Raw genomic sequence first — 16549 nt, 5'->3', positions numbered from 1 at the left:
GCTGGGCACATGAACTGGAAAAACTGTCTGCGGACAAACGCCGGCTCCCTCGGCCTGTAAAGCAAGATGAGCGCTGCAACCCCAGAGTTGTCTGTGACTGGACTTAACTGTCAGGGGTCCTTTACCTTTTACCTTTGGTAGCCTAACATTTTTCAAAATAAAATCAGCTATTTTAAAAATACAGTATAACATTATAAAATAAAATCACACATTAAAATACATGCCAGATTTACATGTCTTGCTGAATTGTATATCTTATTGCTGTTTGTTGTAAAGCTAACAGCACAGAAGACCCGGAGTAGCCACTGCAAGCATTTAAAGAAGTAAGTTGTGAAGTTCATGTGGTTCTATCCAATAGGTGTCCCACTGATGATGGGGTGCTCTTTGATCCAGGAGGGGGAGCTGCCAAAGATTGGTTCAATCCCTGTTCTGTTGAAAGAAGGCTCTGGTGGATTTAAAAGCCTTCCATTAGTGGAGGGGCACCAATTGGATACCATCCATAATATGTATTACAAAGCTGAGAAGCTTGGTGGATATATATATTAAATTCTTCAAGCCTCTAGATACCTTTAGTATTGGTACAGATTCAGTTTAGGCTGATCCCACTGTCTGGTTTAAAAATATAAAAATCTGAATTGCAAGTCAAAAAATATGACATTAGCTAGATTTTTAGCCCACCAGTTCCTGTTGGGTGGAGGTTAAAATCCTATTTATACTAATTTAAGTTTCATGAAGAAAACCTTCCTGTTGCATAAATGGATTCAGAACAAGAGATGAGAATTGAAACATTTCTATTGTGTGTAATTGTGTGTGGGGTTTTTCCCCCCTTTGGGGGAGGGGTGTGTGTCATGCCTTTAAAGTGTAAGATGATGCATTCTCAAAAGGGTTATATCCAACCACCAGGGCAGATGAATTAAGGCTTGTAAAAATAAATAAATACGTCATTTGTTTCAAAGGTTTCATTAGGATCACTTGAGACATGCATGCTCCTTGCACAGGACAGGAAGTATTTTGAGAAATCTTTTCTCCTTTCATGCCTTGCCCTGGGAGTAATCATTGATGTTGCCACAGAAACAGCACGTACTGCATTACGCAATTCCTTGCTTAGACTGGGGGTGTGTTGGGAAGTGTTTTAAAACCCGCCTTGAAATTTTGATACAGCACACTGTGTTTTCATGACAGCTACTTCCCTGACTTGAGATTTATTGTCCCGTTCCAGAACATCCAACGCTTACAGAAATTCCAAGTATTTTGAAGAGGAAGAAGGAAAAATGAACATTCTGGCTCCATCCCCCCCCCCCCCGTTAATTGTGGCTTGGACTCAGCAGTGTCTTGCACCAATGTAAAGGCACTTTTTGTGCAAAGCAGCTTCTCTGAATTCTGGCAGCCCAGCTTCAGCCTGTGTGCCCCTCTATCATTACTGTTCCAGAGGATTTCTTGACCCTCTCTGGTGATGGCGGCTTTTTTGGGGGAGGGGTTTTGCTGCACAGACGGTGGGCTAAGGAAGTCTCATAGGATCCTGCCCTACATGCAAATTTGCATATTAATAGTTTGTTACTTAGTCTGAGATAAGCCCATACCCAGTACATTAAGCATAGTTGTTTTGTGCCTGTGAAACTCCCTTTAGTTAGCTGTCTCATGTATGAATTTAGGACAGATTGTGAACAAAACAGAAGGAGGTTGGCTACTAGAGGAAGGGCCTTTTTGGTGTTGGCACCTTCAGAGATGCCTGCCTGGTGCCTACTTGACCATTTTTGGTGCCAGGTGAAAATACTTTCCATCTTAAATATTTCTTACTCCTTTTTCTATTCTCTTTTTCTGGTTCTATTCCATGTTAGATTTTATTTTCATATTGTATTTCATGTTTTAAAATTTTATTTGTAAACCACCCAGAGGGCTTTTGTCATTGGGTGGTATATAAATATTGGAAATAATAAATAAATCTATGTTGTGACCAATTATTTATTTAGCGCAGTTGGAGTGTATTGTGCTTTATGCAAATCAAGATGCCAGATCCCTGTCCTGAATAGCTTGAAGTTTAAAAGTTGACACAGGGGAAGTGGAGGAAGGGAGAAGTAAAGGCAGGGCTAAACAGGGGAGAGTATGAAATTGCTTCAGTTTCCTGTGCATATCCTTGGTTACAAAGTTGCAGCAGGGTGTGAGTTTTCTCATACAAAACACACAGCAGAGCAAACAACCACTGTTGGCCTTCCTGGTTTTGTGACCATTATCAGCCATTATCTGGAAGAGTGTGTACAATGAATGTAGGTTCATTGGGCTTAGGTCAGGACACAGATTGTGAATGGAACTATTCTCCTTTCAACCGAACTGTGTTATGATTTGTGTGGGCTGACACCTTGGCACCTTGTAATTGAAATATTAAAACACAACAAAACCTCTTTTTTGTATACAGTATTGAGCATATAAGCTAGGAGTAGCCAACAAGGTGCTCTATAGATGTTTTGGATTACAACTCTGAATAGCCCTAACAGCATGGCCAATGGGAAGTGTAGTCCAAGACATCTAGAGGACACTACATTCGTTACCCTGATCAAATGCCATACCTGAGACAAGAAAGGGCACTTTACCAATGTGTATTGCCCAATGAATCTTCATATTGTCTTCATTAGAGTAAACTCAGATGTTGTAAACCTTTCCTCATAGGGGAGTTGCCTTGCTATGTAGAAGTATGATTACCTCTGATTTACTCTCTGTATTTTCTTCACCTCAAAGATTATAGATAAACTTTTTTTCTGAAAACTTTGCTTGAAAAACCAAACATTTCAAATTATAAAGGGTTAATTCAAAAATGGATGTTGTATCTCACTATTTTTAACACCGTCAAATAACAAATTATTTTCTTCCTAAGAGAAGTTGTAAAGTGGAGAAATCTGTCCGTACGTCATTAATATGTGAAATGATTCCTGCTTTTCTGCACATTTCTGCATAATATGATTCATGGCTATAAAACAAGATATGTGACCTTTTGAGTCACTATAACATCTTCCTCCTTTTGCAGATCTTTGGTCTCTCAACTAGCGTTTTTTGGGGGGGAAGTGGTCAAACATCATTATAATATACTTCATTGCAAAATACTTTTTAAAATGGACTTGTTAATTACCAATTGTCATGATGACATCAAGGTAGTTAGTATGTTAAAAAAGAAAAGAAAAAAGCAGCAGCTATGGAGTTTGGCAAGATAAATGTACCAAAAAGGCACTTTCAACATCCTAGAAGTAGGATTTTAAGGAATATATAACTGTTGGAGGATATGAATGAGATTGCACAAATTTGGTTAAATGTAGCCATTTAGGCTATGCACATCTTTCTTAACAAGTTTTTAATCTGGACAGATTATTTTGTGTTGTCTTCAGTGTCACCTGCTTTCCCTTTGGTTACATCCCAATGCCGATAGGCAATCTTGTTGAAAACTGTGCACAAACTTATAAACAGTATACACTTAAGCTTTATGGAGCACACTGACTCTCTTTAGAAACATGTATTTTATTAACTTGTGGTTCTAACAAGTGGGGGGAGTCTTTATCTGGAAGGGGGAGGCATGCCTATGTTAAAATGATTAAATAACTTTGCGGTGATTTGGATTTTAAAAAGAAAAAAAGGAACTTGCTTACCAGTTGTTTGGGAAATGAGACGTAGTGTTTTAGTTTCTAGTCTCATTACTCTGCACCATCATGTAAGCAAGGATTGAGAATTGAAGACAGAAGGCATTCTGACCTCATTCTAAGCTTGGGCAGAGCCTAGTTGACACTGCAGGGATTTACCCCTTGACTGACCTTCAAACAAAGCTTGCAGTGAACAGGACAGAGCAACATAATGGCTTAGCATGGTGACTAGACATCACAATATTAGTTTTTAATTGCTGGAGATAAGGTACTGTTCATTCTGTGTTGTGATGCATAGTTAAAAGATCACTTTGAGTAAACATATGCAGTATGTGGCAAACCTTCTACATTGACTGGGATTTGGGCAGCGTTAAGTGAATCTAATGGGATTAGGAAATACGTAAAATTCAGAAATGGTTTTGTCCTACTCTCCTGTCTGCTCAGCTACAAAACATTAATTGCATAGTCTTGGCAATTAGGCTGAGTTCATGCCCTAGAGAGAGCGAGAGAGAGCATTTATATACTTGGAACTCATTTGATTTTAGCCTGACAAGAGTACTGTTAGTTATGTAAGTCTGAATATAGTAGTGACTTCTCTAATATCACTAAGCAAAACTTTAAGGGTTCAGGAAGTTGAACTTGGGTTTCCTGCACTAATCCCAAACTCCCTGGCTTTTTGAACAGTACAACAGCAAAGCGCTCTAGGCCACTGTTCCAATTATATCACTGTAGTTATGGTCCCTTAAAGTTTTCATTCCAGTTCTCTGTAGTTGCTTCTCCTTTCCTTCTTGCAAAATTGACTGGCACTACCTTTTTTCTTTTCGTAATAGTGTTGTAACTTCTAGTGGTTAGATCAAGGGTGCCTAACATTTTTTGGCCTGACAGCTGCCTTGATTATTAGCCATGCCTCTGAGGGTTGCATGTCTGTGGCGGATGTAGCCATCATATGTATGTGCATGTACATACACACACACAATCAGCACTTCCAGCCCTCCCCACTGGGGTGCAGCTGATTGGAAACACAATCTTTAACATTACACAGAAAGGCAGTTTTCCTGCCCACCCCCATTCCAGCACTGGGGTGGAGGGAAATGCTGCTTTCTTCTTCTTTTTTTTACTCTTGAAGAGCAGTCAGGCTTTGACCCCTGTCTCAGCACTGTGGTTTTTCGGACAAAGAATAGAGAGAGAAAAATCCTTTGGTTCTTTTGGGGTTATCTCTTAAGCAGCAGGCATATATACCTTTTAGCAGATCTTGGTGGGCCAGATGCAGCCTGTGGTCCATGAGTTATCCACTCATGGGTATCGCCAGGATTTTTGTTGAGGGGGGGGAGAACATCAGATTTGTATTGATTATAGGGGGCAGCTGCCTCCCTGCCCTCCCCGGCCTCACCGCTGTATCCACCCCTGTTTTAGACAGTGGACTTACCCAGTGTTGTGGGAGGATGATACAGGGTCACTGATTTTAAAGAGTTTGCAAGAGGGAGGAGAGGCTGAAGAATGAGCACACATGGGATCATAGTTCAGCTACCCTTAAAGCAATGCACTGGCTGTGTGAGAGCTACAATTGTGCCCCTCAATTGGCCTTGAAGGCAGCTGTTAAAGACTTTATTTACTTCTGGGAATTAAGGGGCCCAACAGTTGTAAGAATGATACTGTAATTTTGAGCATGCTTGTGTTTTTATTTACTATTTATTGCTATTGTGGAATATTTGTAATGATGTTTAAATTAAATGATGTTTAAATTATATTGTTTACCATCCTGGATTGCTGCTTGGTAGGACAGGCAATAAAGAAATAGAAAGAAGTGCCTTTCTGTATAATGTTAAAGGCTGCTGGAACTGTTTTTCATGTAGCCTAATGACAAGCTCTGGAGAACTCAAAAGCTTGCACGCTGTTTTGTGAAATTTTGGTTGGTGTAATACGCAATATAAAACAAAATCTTTATTTGGATAGCCAGCTGCAGTTTTGTTACAGAATCATGTGTATTAGAAGAGGCATGTGGCACACAGATGTGGAAACAGTTGCATCGCTTATCACATGTGGAAATTATATTTCTGATTAAGGACTATTAAGCATATCTAATTAAATGACACTAGCTATTATCTTGCTCTGGTGGAGCCAAATTGAGACAAAGGATTGTACCAATGCAGTGGTGTTTAGAATAGAGAAACTTAACCGTTTTATCCAGCATTTCTTGATAGAAAGCTATTGAGATTGTCTTTCTCAATATTGAATTTCGGTATTAAAATAACCATTACATGAACCAGATTGTTTGAGAGAGAAAGAGAATCTACAAGCGTAGGTTGGCTAGATTGGTCATGTTTTAAGTGTCTCATACTGGGAGTATGAAGGACATTAATTTTAAGGCTTTGAACAGGGAGCTAAAAATAGGTGGTTGGATCCACAATTGCGTGAATGGGAGGTCATTTATACTATGGGACTTTCCTGCTCTGTCTGTTCCCCCCATGTAACTGTTAGTGTACACGAGAAGCATTTCCGGATGGTTGGGATTTGTTATTCCAAGCTTAATTTCTTCCTCATTTACAGTGTGCAAAGTACCATCAGACGAAATTTTTTAAATGGCAGAATAATAGAATTGCAGAGTTGGAAGGGACCCGGAGGGTTATCTAGTCCAACTTCCACAATGCAGAAATCCTGTCCACATCTGTCTCTGGGTGGGCTTGAACCACCCACCTTTTGGTTAATAGCTAGATGCACTGAGCCATTACACTACCTGAAATATTTAACCCAGGATTATAATATGAAGGCTAAACAGATTAAATTCATGAGAGTTATGGGTTCTAACAGCACTCCCTCTTCCACATATTAGCTCACCTTTGTCCATTTTCTATTCTTATTGCTTTGGATAAATGAATGAGAGCCAGAGCACAAAATCTTCCAGAAAATGTCATAGAAAGAATCTCTAAATCTTTGTTTCCTGCTAGGTGATCTGGAAATGAGCTCCAGTTCTGCTCTAGAGCAAAAAATTTGTTTTCCCCAAACTTTCTGCATAGAGTTTCATAACAGGTGAAGGTAAAAAGGTAAAGGCCCCCTGGATGGTTAAGTTCAGTCAAAGGTGACTATGGGGACTATTGGTATGCTTTCAACCTGCTAGGTTGGTTACCTTTTTAATTTGATTACAACTGGCCTGTTGTCTCTTTAAATCTTCATATACCGTATTTTTCGCACGATTGGACGCACCGGTCCATAGGACGCACCTAGATTTGGGGGGGGAAATAAAGGGGGAAAAAATTATTCCCCCCCCCCGCCAGGCGCGGGGCTGGGGCGGGGGAAGCCTGAGCTTCCCCCTCCCCCAGAACGGGACCCAGAGCCATGCCGAAGCTGCGCGCAGCTTTGGCATCGCTCTGGGAGCTTGCGGGGCTGGGGGAGGAGGAAGCCCTCCGCCAGCCTCCAAACCATGTCGGGAGACAGCGGGATGGCGCGCTGCGCCTCTCCCGCTATCTCCCGAGTTTGCGGGGCTGGCGACGGGGAGGAGCCGGCTTCTCCCCCCCCCAGCCTTCTAGCCAAGTCGGGGGACAGCAGGAAGGGCGCGCTGCGCCTCTCCCGCTGTCTCCCGAGTTTGCGGGGCTGGCGACGGGGAGGAGCCGGCTTCTCCCCCCCGCCAGCCTTCTAGCCAAGTCGGGGGACAGCGGGAAGGGCGCGCTGCGCCTCTCCCGCTGTCTCCCGAGTTTGCGGGGCTGGCGACGGGGAGGAGCCGGCTTCTCCCCGTCGCCAGCCTTCTAGCCAAGTCGGGGGACAGCGGGAAGGGCGCGCTGCGCCTCTCCCGCTGTCCCCCGAGTTTGCAGGGCTGGCGACGGGGAGGAGCCGGCTTCTCCCCGTCGCCAGCCTTCTAGCCAAGTCGGGGGACAGCGGGAAGGGCGCGCTGCGCCTCTCCCGCTGTCCCCCGAGTTTGCGGGGCTGGCGACGGGGAGGAGCCGGCTTCTCCCCGTCGCCAGCCTTCTAGCCAAGTCGGGGGATAGCAGGAAGGGCGCGCTGCGCCTCTCCCGCTATCTCCCGAGTTTGCGGGGCTGGCGACGGGGAGGAGCAGGCTTCTCCCCCCCGCCAGCCTTCTAGCCAAGTCGGGGGACAGCGGGATGGCAGCGTTCCGCCTCCCCGCTCTCCCCCGAGCTTGTGGGGCTGGCGGTGGGGCTCTCCTGAAGCCTGGAGAGCTAGAGGGGTCGGTGCGCACCGACCCCTCTCGCTCTCCAGGCTTCAGCGAAAGCCTGCATTCGCACCATAGGACGCACACACATTTCCCCTTCATTTTTGGAGGGGGAAAAGTGCGTCCTATAGTGCGAAAAATACGGTACATAGTGCTTGGCTATGTGACTATGAAGTGCCATCTACTGGTGATATTTGACTTTATAAAAAATGTGACATTTCATGTCTAATTTTTAATTATATGAAATCAAGTAATGCACACATACACATACATATTTGCTTTACAGGATCAATTTAATTGATTGGCTGGTTCAACTGTGATGGAAGACTAAAGGGTAAATTTTAGAAGTAAATTACTCCTGTTCATTGAATATAAACAGATATAATGCAGATACTGATGAATATAATTGCTGTCAGAACTCTGCTTATTACTGATTAACTGACCATGCTGGGGAAACCCAGCCAGATGGGTGGAGTATAAATAACAACAACAACAACAACAACAACAACAACAACAACAACAACAACAACAGTAATAATAAAATGTCTCTCTCCACTGCCAGAGGCAGTAAGTCTCTGTATATCATTTTGGGAACCACAGAGGGGAAGAGTGATGTTGTGCTCAGGTCTTGCTTGTAGGCTTCCCATGGTCATCTGGTTGTGAAAACAGAATGCTGGACTTGATGGGCTTTTGGCCTGATCCTGCAGGCCACATCTTGTGTTCATATAAACACACACATAAAGAGAGCAAGGGAGTGATACTTAATACTAAGATTGATTGGTTGATTTTCTAATAAAAAGTTTGAATAGTGTAATAATGTATATCATATTTTTGTGATTTTTTATATGTATATAAAAAGAATGTTTGTTAGCTTTGTAGATAGATATATGGTTGTGGTTCCTCACCCTCACCATGTGCTACCGTTTTCTTTGTCTTATTCACAATTTGCCCTTGCACTGCATTGTGCAAACATATATCATTGGGCGCAAGTAATATTGAAATGCAGTTTTACCTACCTGATTCTCCTGATCTAATATAGTTGCTATGTTCAGGCACAGTAAAGACTTATTTCCTTTGTGCCAGGACTTTGACAGACATTCTGAGCAATAATTTTAATAAACCACAATATTATAAAGAGATTTGCAAGATCCATCACTCTAGCCACTACAGAAACTGTCCCGGCAAGCAAATCACTTTCTCATCTCAAGTAATTGAATGTAAATCTTGTATCTGCTACACAGCATGTTGCACTACCATGGAATTCTGAGAATTAAAAGCAGGTCAAGCAACATGCCAGCATTGCAAACGAATAAAGACCTCACGTGAGAGCTCCCAAACATCAGGAAGTGCATGTAATGTTTAGACCTGGCCTTGCAATGTGGCATGTGAGAGGTAGGGGGAGCACAAGATCACAATGCTTAGAGTCAACACCTGAGTCAAGCCTTAGAATCTCATATTATCACTAGGATCATAAACCCTTTTAATAGCCCTAAATGTTAAAAAAACCAAAGAGCAAAATAATCCTTAAAGAATGTCATTACAACCTCACATTATCACAGGCGTATTACTTCGGAGAAGAGTATGTTTTGTGTACAGATTGGCTATTTTCAGTAGACAAGATTTTAACCTAATTTTTACATTAAAATATTTAAAGCATCTTATTTATTTGCACAAGTATTGTCTTGCCCCTATAATCTTAAGATACAGTAGTAAAGCACCTTTGAAGGTAAGCAGTTTAGCTAGGCAGCAGTAGAACAATTAGTAAATCCTTACTGCAGTAATTATAGATAGCTTCCTGACCCTCTTATTGTTAGGTTATGGTCAAGGCCATCTTCCAGATGATAGAAAAGGAAATGGCACTAGAAAAGGAAATGTCTACCCAATCTGCTTTCATATTTGGTCACAAAGACTGCAGCAACATGCACTTGCTTTGAAGTTAAGTAGTTCTGAAACTTCTACCACCTGGGAAATAATTAAAAAACAAGAAGTTCCCATTGCTTTATGAGAGGCTTCCAAGGCTCAGTGTGATATCAAGGACAGCCCCTAAATCCCAGTCTCCTCCAACTGGGCGCTTTCCACATGTTTGGTGTGTGTCTTCTATCAGTCCAAGCTAACCTGGCTATGCTGGGTGAAGGTTGATGGGAGTTGTAGTTCCAAACACCTTCAGGGCACCAGATTGGGGAAGGCTGCTTTAAAGTGTCGTGGGACTTAGTTGTTTTTATACTTCTATACCACGATTTTCAACACGTGTGAAAATAAGCTGGGCTAAGTGGCAATTCCCCACCTGCACCCCAAGAAAGCAGGTGCTTAATTCCTGATTTGCATCAGAGGGACTGAATGAGCAGAGAACACATTGTAGTAACTACTGTCCTGCCCCATGATTCAGGACCAGAACAGAACATTTAGTTTAAAGTTTCTGTTTTCCCTCTTTGTGTGGGAAAGACTAATATAAAACTTAGCTCTCAGCTGTTTATCTTATGAACATTCTGCAAATGGATCTTCAGCGAAACTAAGAACAGGTTTTTCATGCCTTTTTAAGTACCACATCTAGCTTTTAAGAAGCTGGATAAAAAGAAACATAAAAGTTTTCTAGTGGGAAAGCATAACTCCTACTTGATAATTGCACAATTATGTAAAATACCTTTTCCCCCTCCCGCTTGTTTCCAGGAACTCATAAGCCTTGCGTAGACAGGAATCGAGAGCTACCAACTGATCTTCTGGCTGGTTTCCAGTAAATGGGCATGGATTCTTCAGCCAATACTGCAGATCTGATTGGCTGGCCAAATAGTGCAGGATCTGCAGTACTGTTCAGAGATTAAAACCTTTGAGCATGTTTTTACTGCATGTTCTTGTTTATTGAGGTGACGTTGTTGCTGTTGCTGTTCTGTATCTTTATTTCAGATTTTGTTGCGATTTATGTGGAAATTGTTCAGTTTGGTTTTGTATTTTTAAATGTTTAACTTACTGTTTATGACTACTTTCATTATGTTGTAGTTCTGTATTTTTTGTTGAAATGTTGTAAGCTGCTTTGAGCATGGTTTGCACTGTGGAAAGGAAGCATACAAATAAAATTAGGGATGGTTGGATGCCATGTTAGTACAGGTGCACCTGAATGATAATTATTTGATCTTTTATCTAAAAGTTGGGCACCAAAGAGGCAGAATAAGCCATGAGACAGAATAATCAAATATACTTTATTACTACAGAAACAGAAAGGTCAATTAATTGCAGGGTTGCTAACCTTTTTGGTCTTGTGCGCACATCTAGAATTTTGAGAGTGCCTCTGACACTATCCCTCTGGTGGTTTCTATGACCTATGATTTGATAGTGGCTTTGAAGGAGTCCCTTTTAAAAATGATAAGCCCTTGAATTCGTGTTTTGGAAAGCAGCTGACCTATGGTGTCTATGACTCATGTCAATGGAGACATATGTGATCTATGATTTGGTAGTGTTTGGTAGGAGCAAGAATGATATGCCATTCCAAGAGGAGCTGTTTTATTGAGTCCAATGTGTTTGAGCTCATGCACCTTTGCTCTTTGGCACTCTGTATTTCTCCTGATTCCTGCCCTGGCCACTCCATTTCCCTCCCTCCCTCAAATATTGCAGTTCACTCCCCTTTTTAATCCTGTCTTCCACCCTTTCCTTCCTACCCTCTCAGTTGTTCCACTTTCTGTTTAGCTATTAATCTGAGCCTTGAGAAATATGTAGAGGAGATGGGAAAGAGGGTCACTCTTCCAGCTTAACTCCTTAAGCTCCATATACTTCTCAGTGTGGAAAATAGGTAACAGTCCTAGTTCATGATGACGAGGTCAAGGGAGGTGGGCTTTGAGGCTTTATGGGCACCTCAAAAGTGTCACTGTACCCACAGGGACCATGTTGGCAACCCCAGATATTCAGATTGGTCTAGCACCAACTAAATGGGTAAGTGGTACGAAGGACAGAGGGCACCAGGACATTATTATTATTAATAATAATCGTTTATTCAATTTATCTACAGCCTTTTATCAAAAGATCTCAGGGCAGTGTTCAACACTAGAAATGTATTACAAAACATCAATGAAAAAACCATAGTAAAAAGTATACTGACAGACAGCCTAATAGTTAAATTATTACGATAATAACAGATGTACAGAGTGAGAAGGAGCAATGCGCTGTGAGAAGACTGGAGAAAGATGGGTACCAAATAATGAGATTGGAGGGCAAGAGGCACCAGCGGTATGTGCAGGATCAAATTGGGGTTAGAGATTAAGTTCAGGTGCCTAAAGTAGCATAGGTTACTGGTTTGCTTGGAGAGCAGAAAGGACGGAAAAATTAGAAAATTAAAGAGGGAAAAGAACCCGGAACATGGTTGTTATCAATTCCCAGGGTAGTCAATATGTTGTAGTCCAGATATAGTTTGATTCCATCTCCCATCAATCCTGACCATTGGACATGTAGACTGGAGCTGATGGGAGATGGAGTCCAATAACATTTGGAGAGCACCGCATTGGCTACCCCTGACTTATCAGCACTTGAGGGAGGATGCTGTACTGTAGATCCTTGACCATTATGCAATAGGGTAACAGGGGGGCAAGCCTTTTTGGGTGAAGGCATAGAAGAGGAACTCAAGGCTGCGGTTTCCCTTGGAACCCTGATGAAGAGTACAAAATAATAAAGACAGAGTTGGGGAAGAAGCAAGGAACAAGGTAGGAAGGGTGAGCAGAGCTAACTAACTTGACTGAATGAGCATGGCCTGAACACTGCTTTTAGTTTTTGATCCTTTGAGATTTTGGTTATGAGAGGGAGCAATTTCCCTAGATATTTATTTATTTTAAAGCACCTGTAATCTCTTAAGCAGTGTACAATATTAAAAACATCCATTATCATTAAAACAAAAAATTCAGCCTAAAGCTAATAAAACTACAGTATAAAAACATCTAAAACAAAACCAATAATGTAGGGGATAAACAAGGAGAGCATCTAAAACAGTAGAGGCGTACCACAGATGGCAAGTGCAGAACTGTGTGGGGTGAAATAAGGGGTCCTGTTTGAAGGGAGAACATTAACCTTGATAGATGATAATGGGCATTACCTGTTTACTGGTACTTGCAGTGCCTCAGGCATGGAGCTTCCTCTAGGCCAGGGCTCAGAAACCAGTTAAAAGGTGCCACGCAGGTGGCGCTGTGGGTTAAACCACAGAGCCTAGGGCTTGCCATTCAGAAGGTTGGTGGTTCGAATCCCCGCGACGGGGCGAGCTCCCATTGCTCCGTCCCTGCTCCTGGCAACCTAGCAGTTCGAAAGCATGCCAAAAAGTGCAAGTAGATAAATAGGTACCGCTCCAGCGGGAAGGTAAACGGCGTTTCTGTGCACTGCCCTGGTTCGCCAGAAGCGGCTTAGTCATGTTGGCCACATGACCCGGAAGCTGTACGTCGGCTCCCTCGCCCAGTAAAGTGAGATGAGCGCCGCAACCCCAGAGTCGTCTGCGACTGTACCCAACGGTCAGGGGTTCCTTTACCTTTACCTTTAGGCAAGAAAGGAAGGTGTTTTCCTATTCTGGAGTTCTCAGTCACTTCTGCTGTAGATGCTAATGACTGATCTTGTTATGACTCCCTAAACATCAGCTTAGTTCGCCTTCCCAGACAGTGCTGAACTTTTTTTGAGTCAAAAGTACTGAGATATAATTAAAAGAGTGGTGAGGTTGAGCTCCTTGGTAAGAATTTAGGGGACTGTTCTGTGTGAGAGAGTGGCTGACAGCAATGCAGTTATTGTTAATACTGCTGGTCAGAGGTGAGGCTGAAGCTTGTTTGGATTCCTAGTTTTAAAAAAACAGCTCTTCTAATTATCAGATCGCAACAGTCAGTTGCCTTAGACCTCATGCCAGAACAAATCCATGGCTCTGTTGCACGTTGTCTTGAGTTGCAGGCAGACTGGTTGCACTTTGAAATGTTCGTTACCTACTTAAATAAAATGCTTGCACATACAGTATGATTCATGTTAGAGTAGGGGCTTCTGTCTTCAGTTTTAACTCCCACCCACCCAAAGCACACTGAGCACAGCTAATGGCAATATGTTATTTCCCCTCAATTTTTAAATCAGGTGGTTGGAAGTTTCTGCTGGCAATCCCAGAAACTGGGCATTTACAGGGCCTGGCTGATAGAATCTGCTGCCATCCCATGACTGCTGCAGCAAAGGGACATTTTTTTCCTGCCCCCCCCCTTACAACCTGAGCGATGGAGTTGTATAAACGCCAACGCTGCCAGTCAGTGATTAGAATTGCAGTCCAATTTGACTACCCCTCTGGATATTTAAAGTGGTTTAGGCTGCAATACGATATACACTTACCGTCCAATTTTAACTCAACGGGAATCACTTCTGAGTTGACATGCACAGGATTGCACGGTTAGTAATGTTGGATTTTTTAAAAAGTCGTTAAGGACTCTTAACGATCTTCCACACTGAGCCCTCTCCTAAAACTACAGCTCCCAAAATGCTAAGGCGTAACAAACCTGTGAATGACTGTATTCCCTCCCCCCATCCCCAAGGACAGTTGCGGATTAGCCTGAACACATTACTGCAGACGTTAAGTGGCATTTAAAGCGGGTTGATACTTGCTTTTACCCATATGCGCCTACCTGCGAGTAAGCACCATGGGCCCCAGTGCGGCTTTGCCTTGTGCTACCCCAGCCAAGGCATCCCTTTGTCTCCGCGAAGCGCGCAGGGGGCGGAGCCCAGCCTCGGCGCCTCGCGCGCATTGCTTCGCTCCGGAGTTGGGGGCGAGTCTTCCTGCTCCGCAACTTGTTCCCCGCGCTGGCCTGAGGGGGCGGAGCGTCCTGCAGGCCCCGCCCTCCGGTGGCCTTGCCAGCACCCCCCCGCCCCGCTATAGCCGAGGATCCTGGACACGCGCCGGCTGGCTGGCTGTCGGCGGCGGCGGCGCACCTTCCCGGATCTTCCTTGGAGCTTGTCGCAGCAGGCGGGACCGCAGGAGGGAGTGAGCCCCCAATGCGAGAATGGCGTCTCCGCCGGCTCGAGAGCTCACGCAGAACCCCCTGCAGAAGATCTGGGTGCCTTATAACAACGGGCTGCCTGCAAAGCACAGCGCGCAGCGAGGCGGTAAGCAAGTATTGGCGGGCAGATCTCGGGGCGCCTTGGCTTGCGGGGACACCGGAGTTGCATCAGCCCGGAGCCCGCGAGGGTGTGTGCCGGGGATTGAGGAAGCAGGACGTGGTAGCGGAGGCCTCTTGAGGGGAACGAGAGGCGATGCCAAAATCTTAACACCTCAGCAGAAAGAATAGGAAAGCCGGCGTCTTCCGAGGAGAGGCGGGGTAGCTGGATGACCCTCCCTCCGCTGGTGCCCGGAGCGGCTGTGCTCCTCGCTGCCGGAGCGCCGTGCCCAACGCATGTCCATTAGGGTCTTGGAGAGGCACAGCTCAGAGGGATCGAAGCGATGCCCTCTGAGTGCCCGTTATTCTTGGCGCAAGGGCTTCGCGACTCACACAGGCTCTGGAGATATTTGCTAGCTGCCATTCATCTTCTGGTGGGCTGCAGTAAAAAGTACATAGAATGTGTTTCGCCTTAAAGATCCTGCCAATAAATACTTGATAACGTCCACCTTTTGGGAGGAAATCAGGTGGTTTCTCCATACTCTTGACATCGACCCCCTTTGCCCCCCTGTTCCTCAGCCTCCGTCTACCCCAGCTCTCTTGCACACACTTTGCTTTCTAGTAAAAGAAAGAAAGAAAATAAAATAAAAGCTATAGCAGGAGCAACATGAACAACAAAAAAAGGCAAGGGGGAGATAAAGACAATATAGAGGTGCCTTGCCTTTCAGCAGCAGTGTTATTAGGGAGGAATTCAGCTTTTGACAAAGTACCTCACCAAAGACTGCTGAGTAAGCCTAGCAGTCAGTGAATAGGAGGAAAGGTCCTCTCATGGATCATAAATAGGTTACGCTGCTGGAAGCAAAGAGTAGGAATAAATGAACAGTTCTCTGAATGCAGTGAAGTAGAAAGTGGAGTCCCCCCCAAGGATTGATATTGGGACCTGTGGTTTTTAACTTACTCATAAAAGATCTAGAGTTTAGAGTGAACAGCAAGTGGGCGTAGCCAGGATTTTTTTTGGGCAGGCCTTTTGTTAGGGGTGCAGAACCTCAGCTATGTATTTTTATTGATTTATATTTATTATGTGGGCATCTGCTCCTCCCTGCCCCCCTGTGGCTACGCCCATGGTGAGCAGTGAGGTGGCTAAGTTTGCTGATGATACTAATTTTTTCAGAGTCCTTAAAACAAATAGAGATTGCAAAGAGTGCCAAAGGGACCTCTCCAAACTGAGTGAATGGGTGGTAAAATGGCAAATGCAACTGAATGTAAACAGGCGTAAATTTACACATGGTGCTGCTGAAAATATTAGTTTTTGGGGTCTTAGTAGATAGTTCAATGAAGATGTTGACCCAGTGTGCTGCAGTGGTGATGAAAAAGGAAAATTCCTTGCTAGGGATCATTAGGGAAGGAATTGAAAACAAAACTGCCAGTATCAAAATGCTGTCGTACAAATCTCGAGTATGACCGTATTTGGAATACTGTATAGTTCTGGTTGCCTCACCTCAAAAAGGATATTGTAGATTGGGAAAAGGTTCAAAAAGAGGCAACTAAAGTGATTAAGGGGATGGAGGGAAGGTTGCAGCATCTGCGACTTTTTAATTTAGAGAAAAGGTAAGGTTTGATATGATAGACATGTACATGGACAGGCATGGCATGGAGAGAGAGAACTTTTTTTCTCCCTCTCTCAT

General features: G+C 43.7%; 1 protein-coding gene and 1 long non-coding RNA gene across 6 annotated transcripts in view; one reads left to right on the top strand and one right to left on the bottom strand.

The window, feature by feature from the left end:
* The window catches only part of PFKFB4 (6-phosphofructo-2-kinase/fructose-2,6-biphosphatase 4), a 67365-nt gene that overhangs the window by 12614 nt on the left and 38202 nt on the right, over nucleotides 1–16549 (top strand). For 2 of the 4 annotated variants that reach the window (XM_053377616.1, XM_053377618.1), the window contains exon 1: nucleotides 14634–14874. The exons of 1 other annotated variant lie outside the window; for it this stretch is intronic. In XM_053377616.1, the coding sequence (XP_053233591.1) occupies nucleotides 14772–14874 (103 nt within the window). In that variant the 5' untranslated portion in view covers nucleotides 14634–14771. Of the gene's footprint in view, nucleotides 1–14633; nucleotides 14875–16549 lie in introns of those variants that run through there. One more of the 4 variants, XM_053377615.1, reaches the window with a different exon arrangement.
* Nucleotides 9306–14619, bottom strand: LOC128408229 (uncharacterized). 2 transcript variants are annotated; one of them, XR_008329000.1, is made up of 2 exons: nucleotides 14397–14619; nucleotides 9306–10829 (listed from the first exon to the last, which is right to left on the bottom strand). It is a non-coding gene; the product is annotated as an uncharacterized LOC128408229 (long non-coding RNA). The 2 variants fall into 2 exon arrangements; XR_008328999.1 differs by lacking the exon at nucleotides 14397–14619 and adding an exon at nucleotides 12857–13118.

This window comes from Podarcis raffonei, chromosome 2 (assembly GCF_027172205.1).
Source record: "Podarcis raffonei isolate rPodRaf1 chromosome 2, rPodRaf1.pri, whole genome shotgun sequence".
Taxonomy (NCBI): domain Eukaryota; kingdom Metazoa; phylum Chordata; class Lepidosauria; order Squamata; family Lacertidae; genus Podarcis; species Podarcis raffonei.
This window is presented reverse-complemented; position numbering and strand designations above follow the sequence as displayed.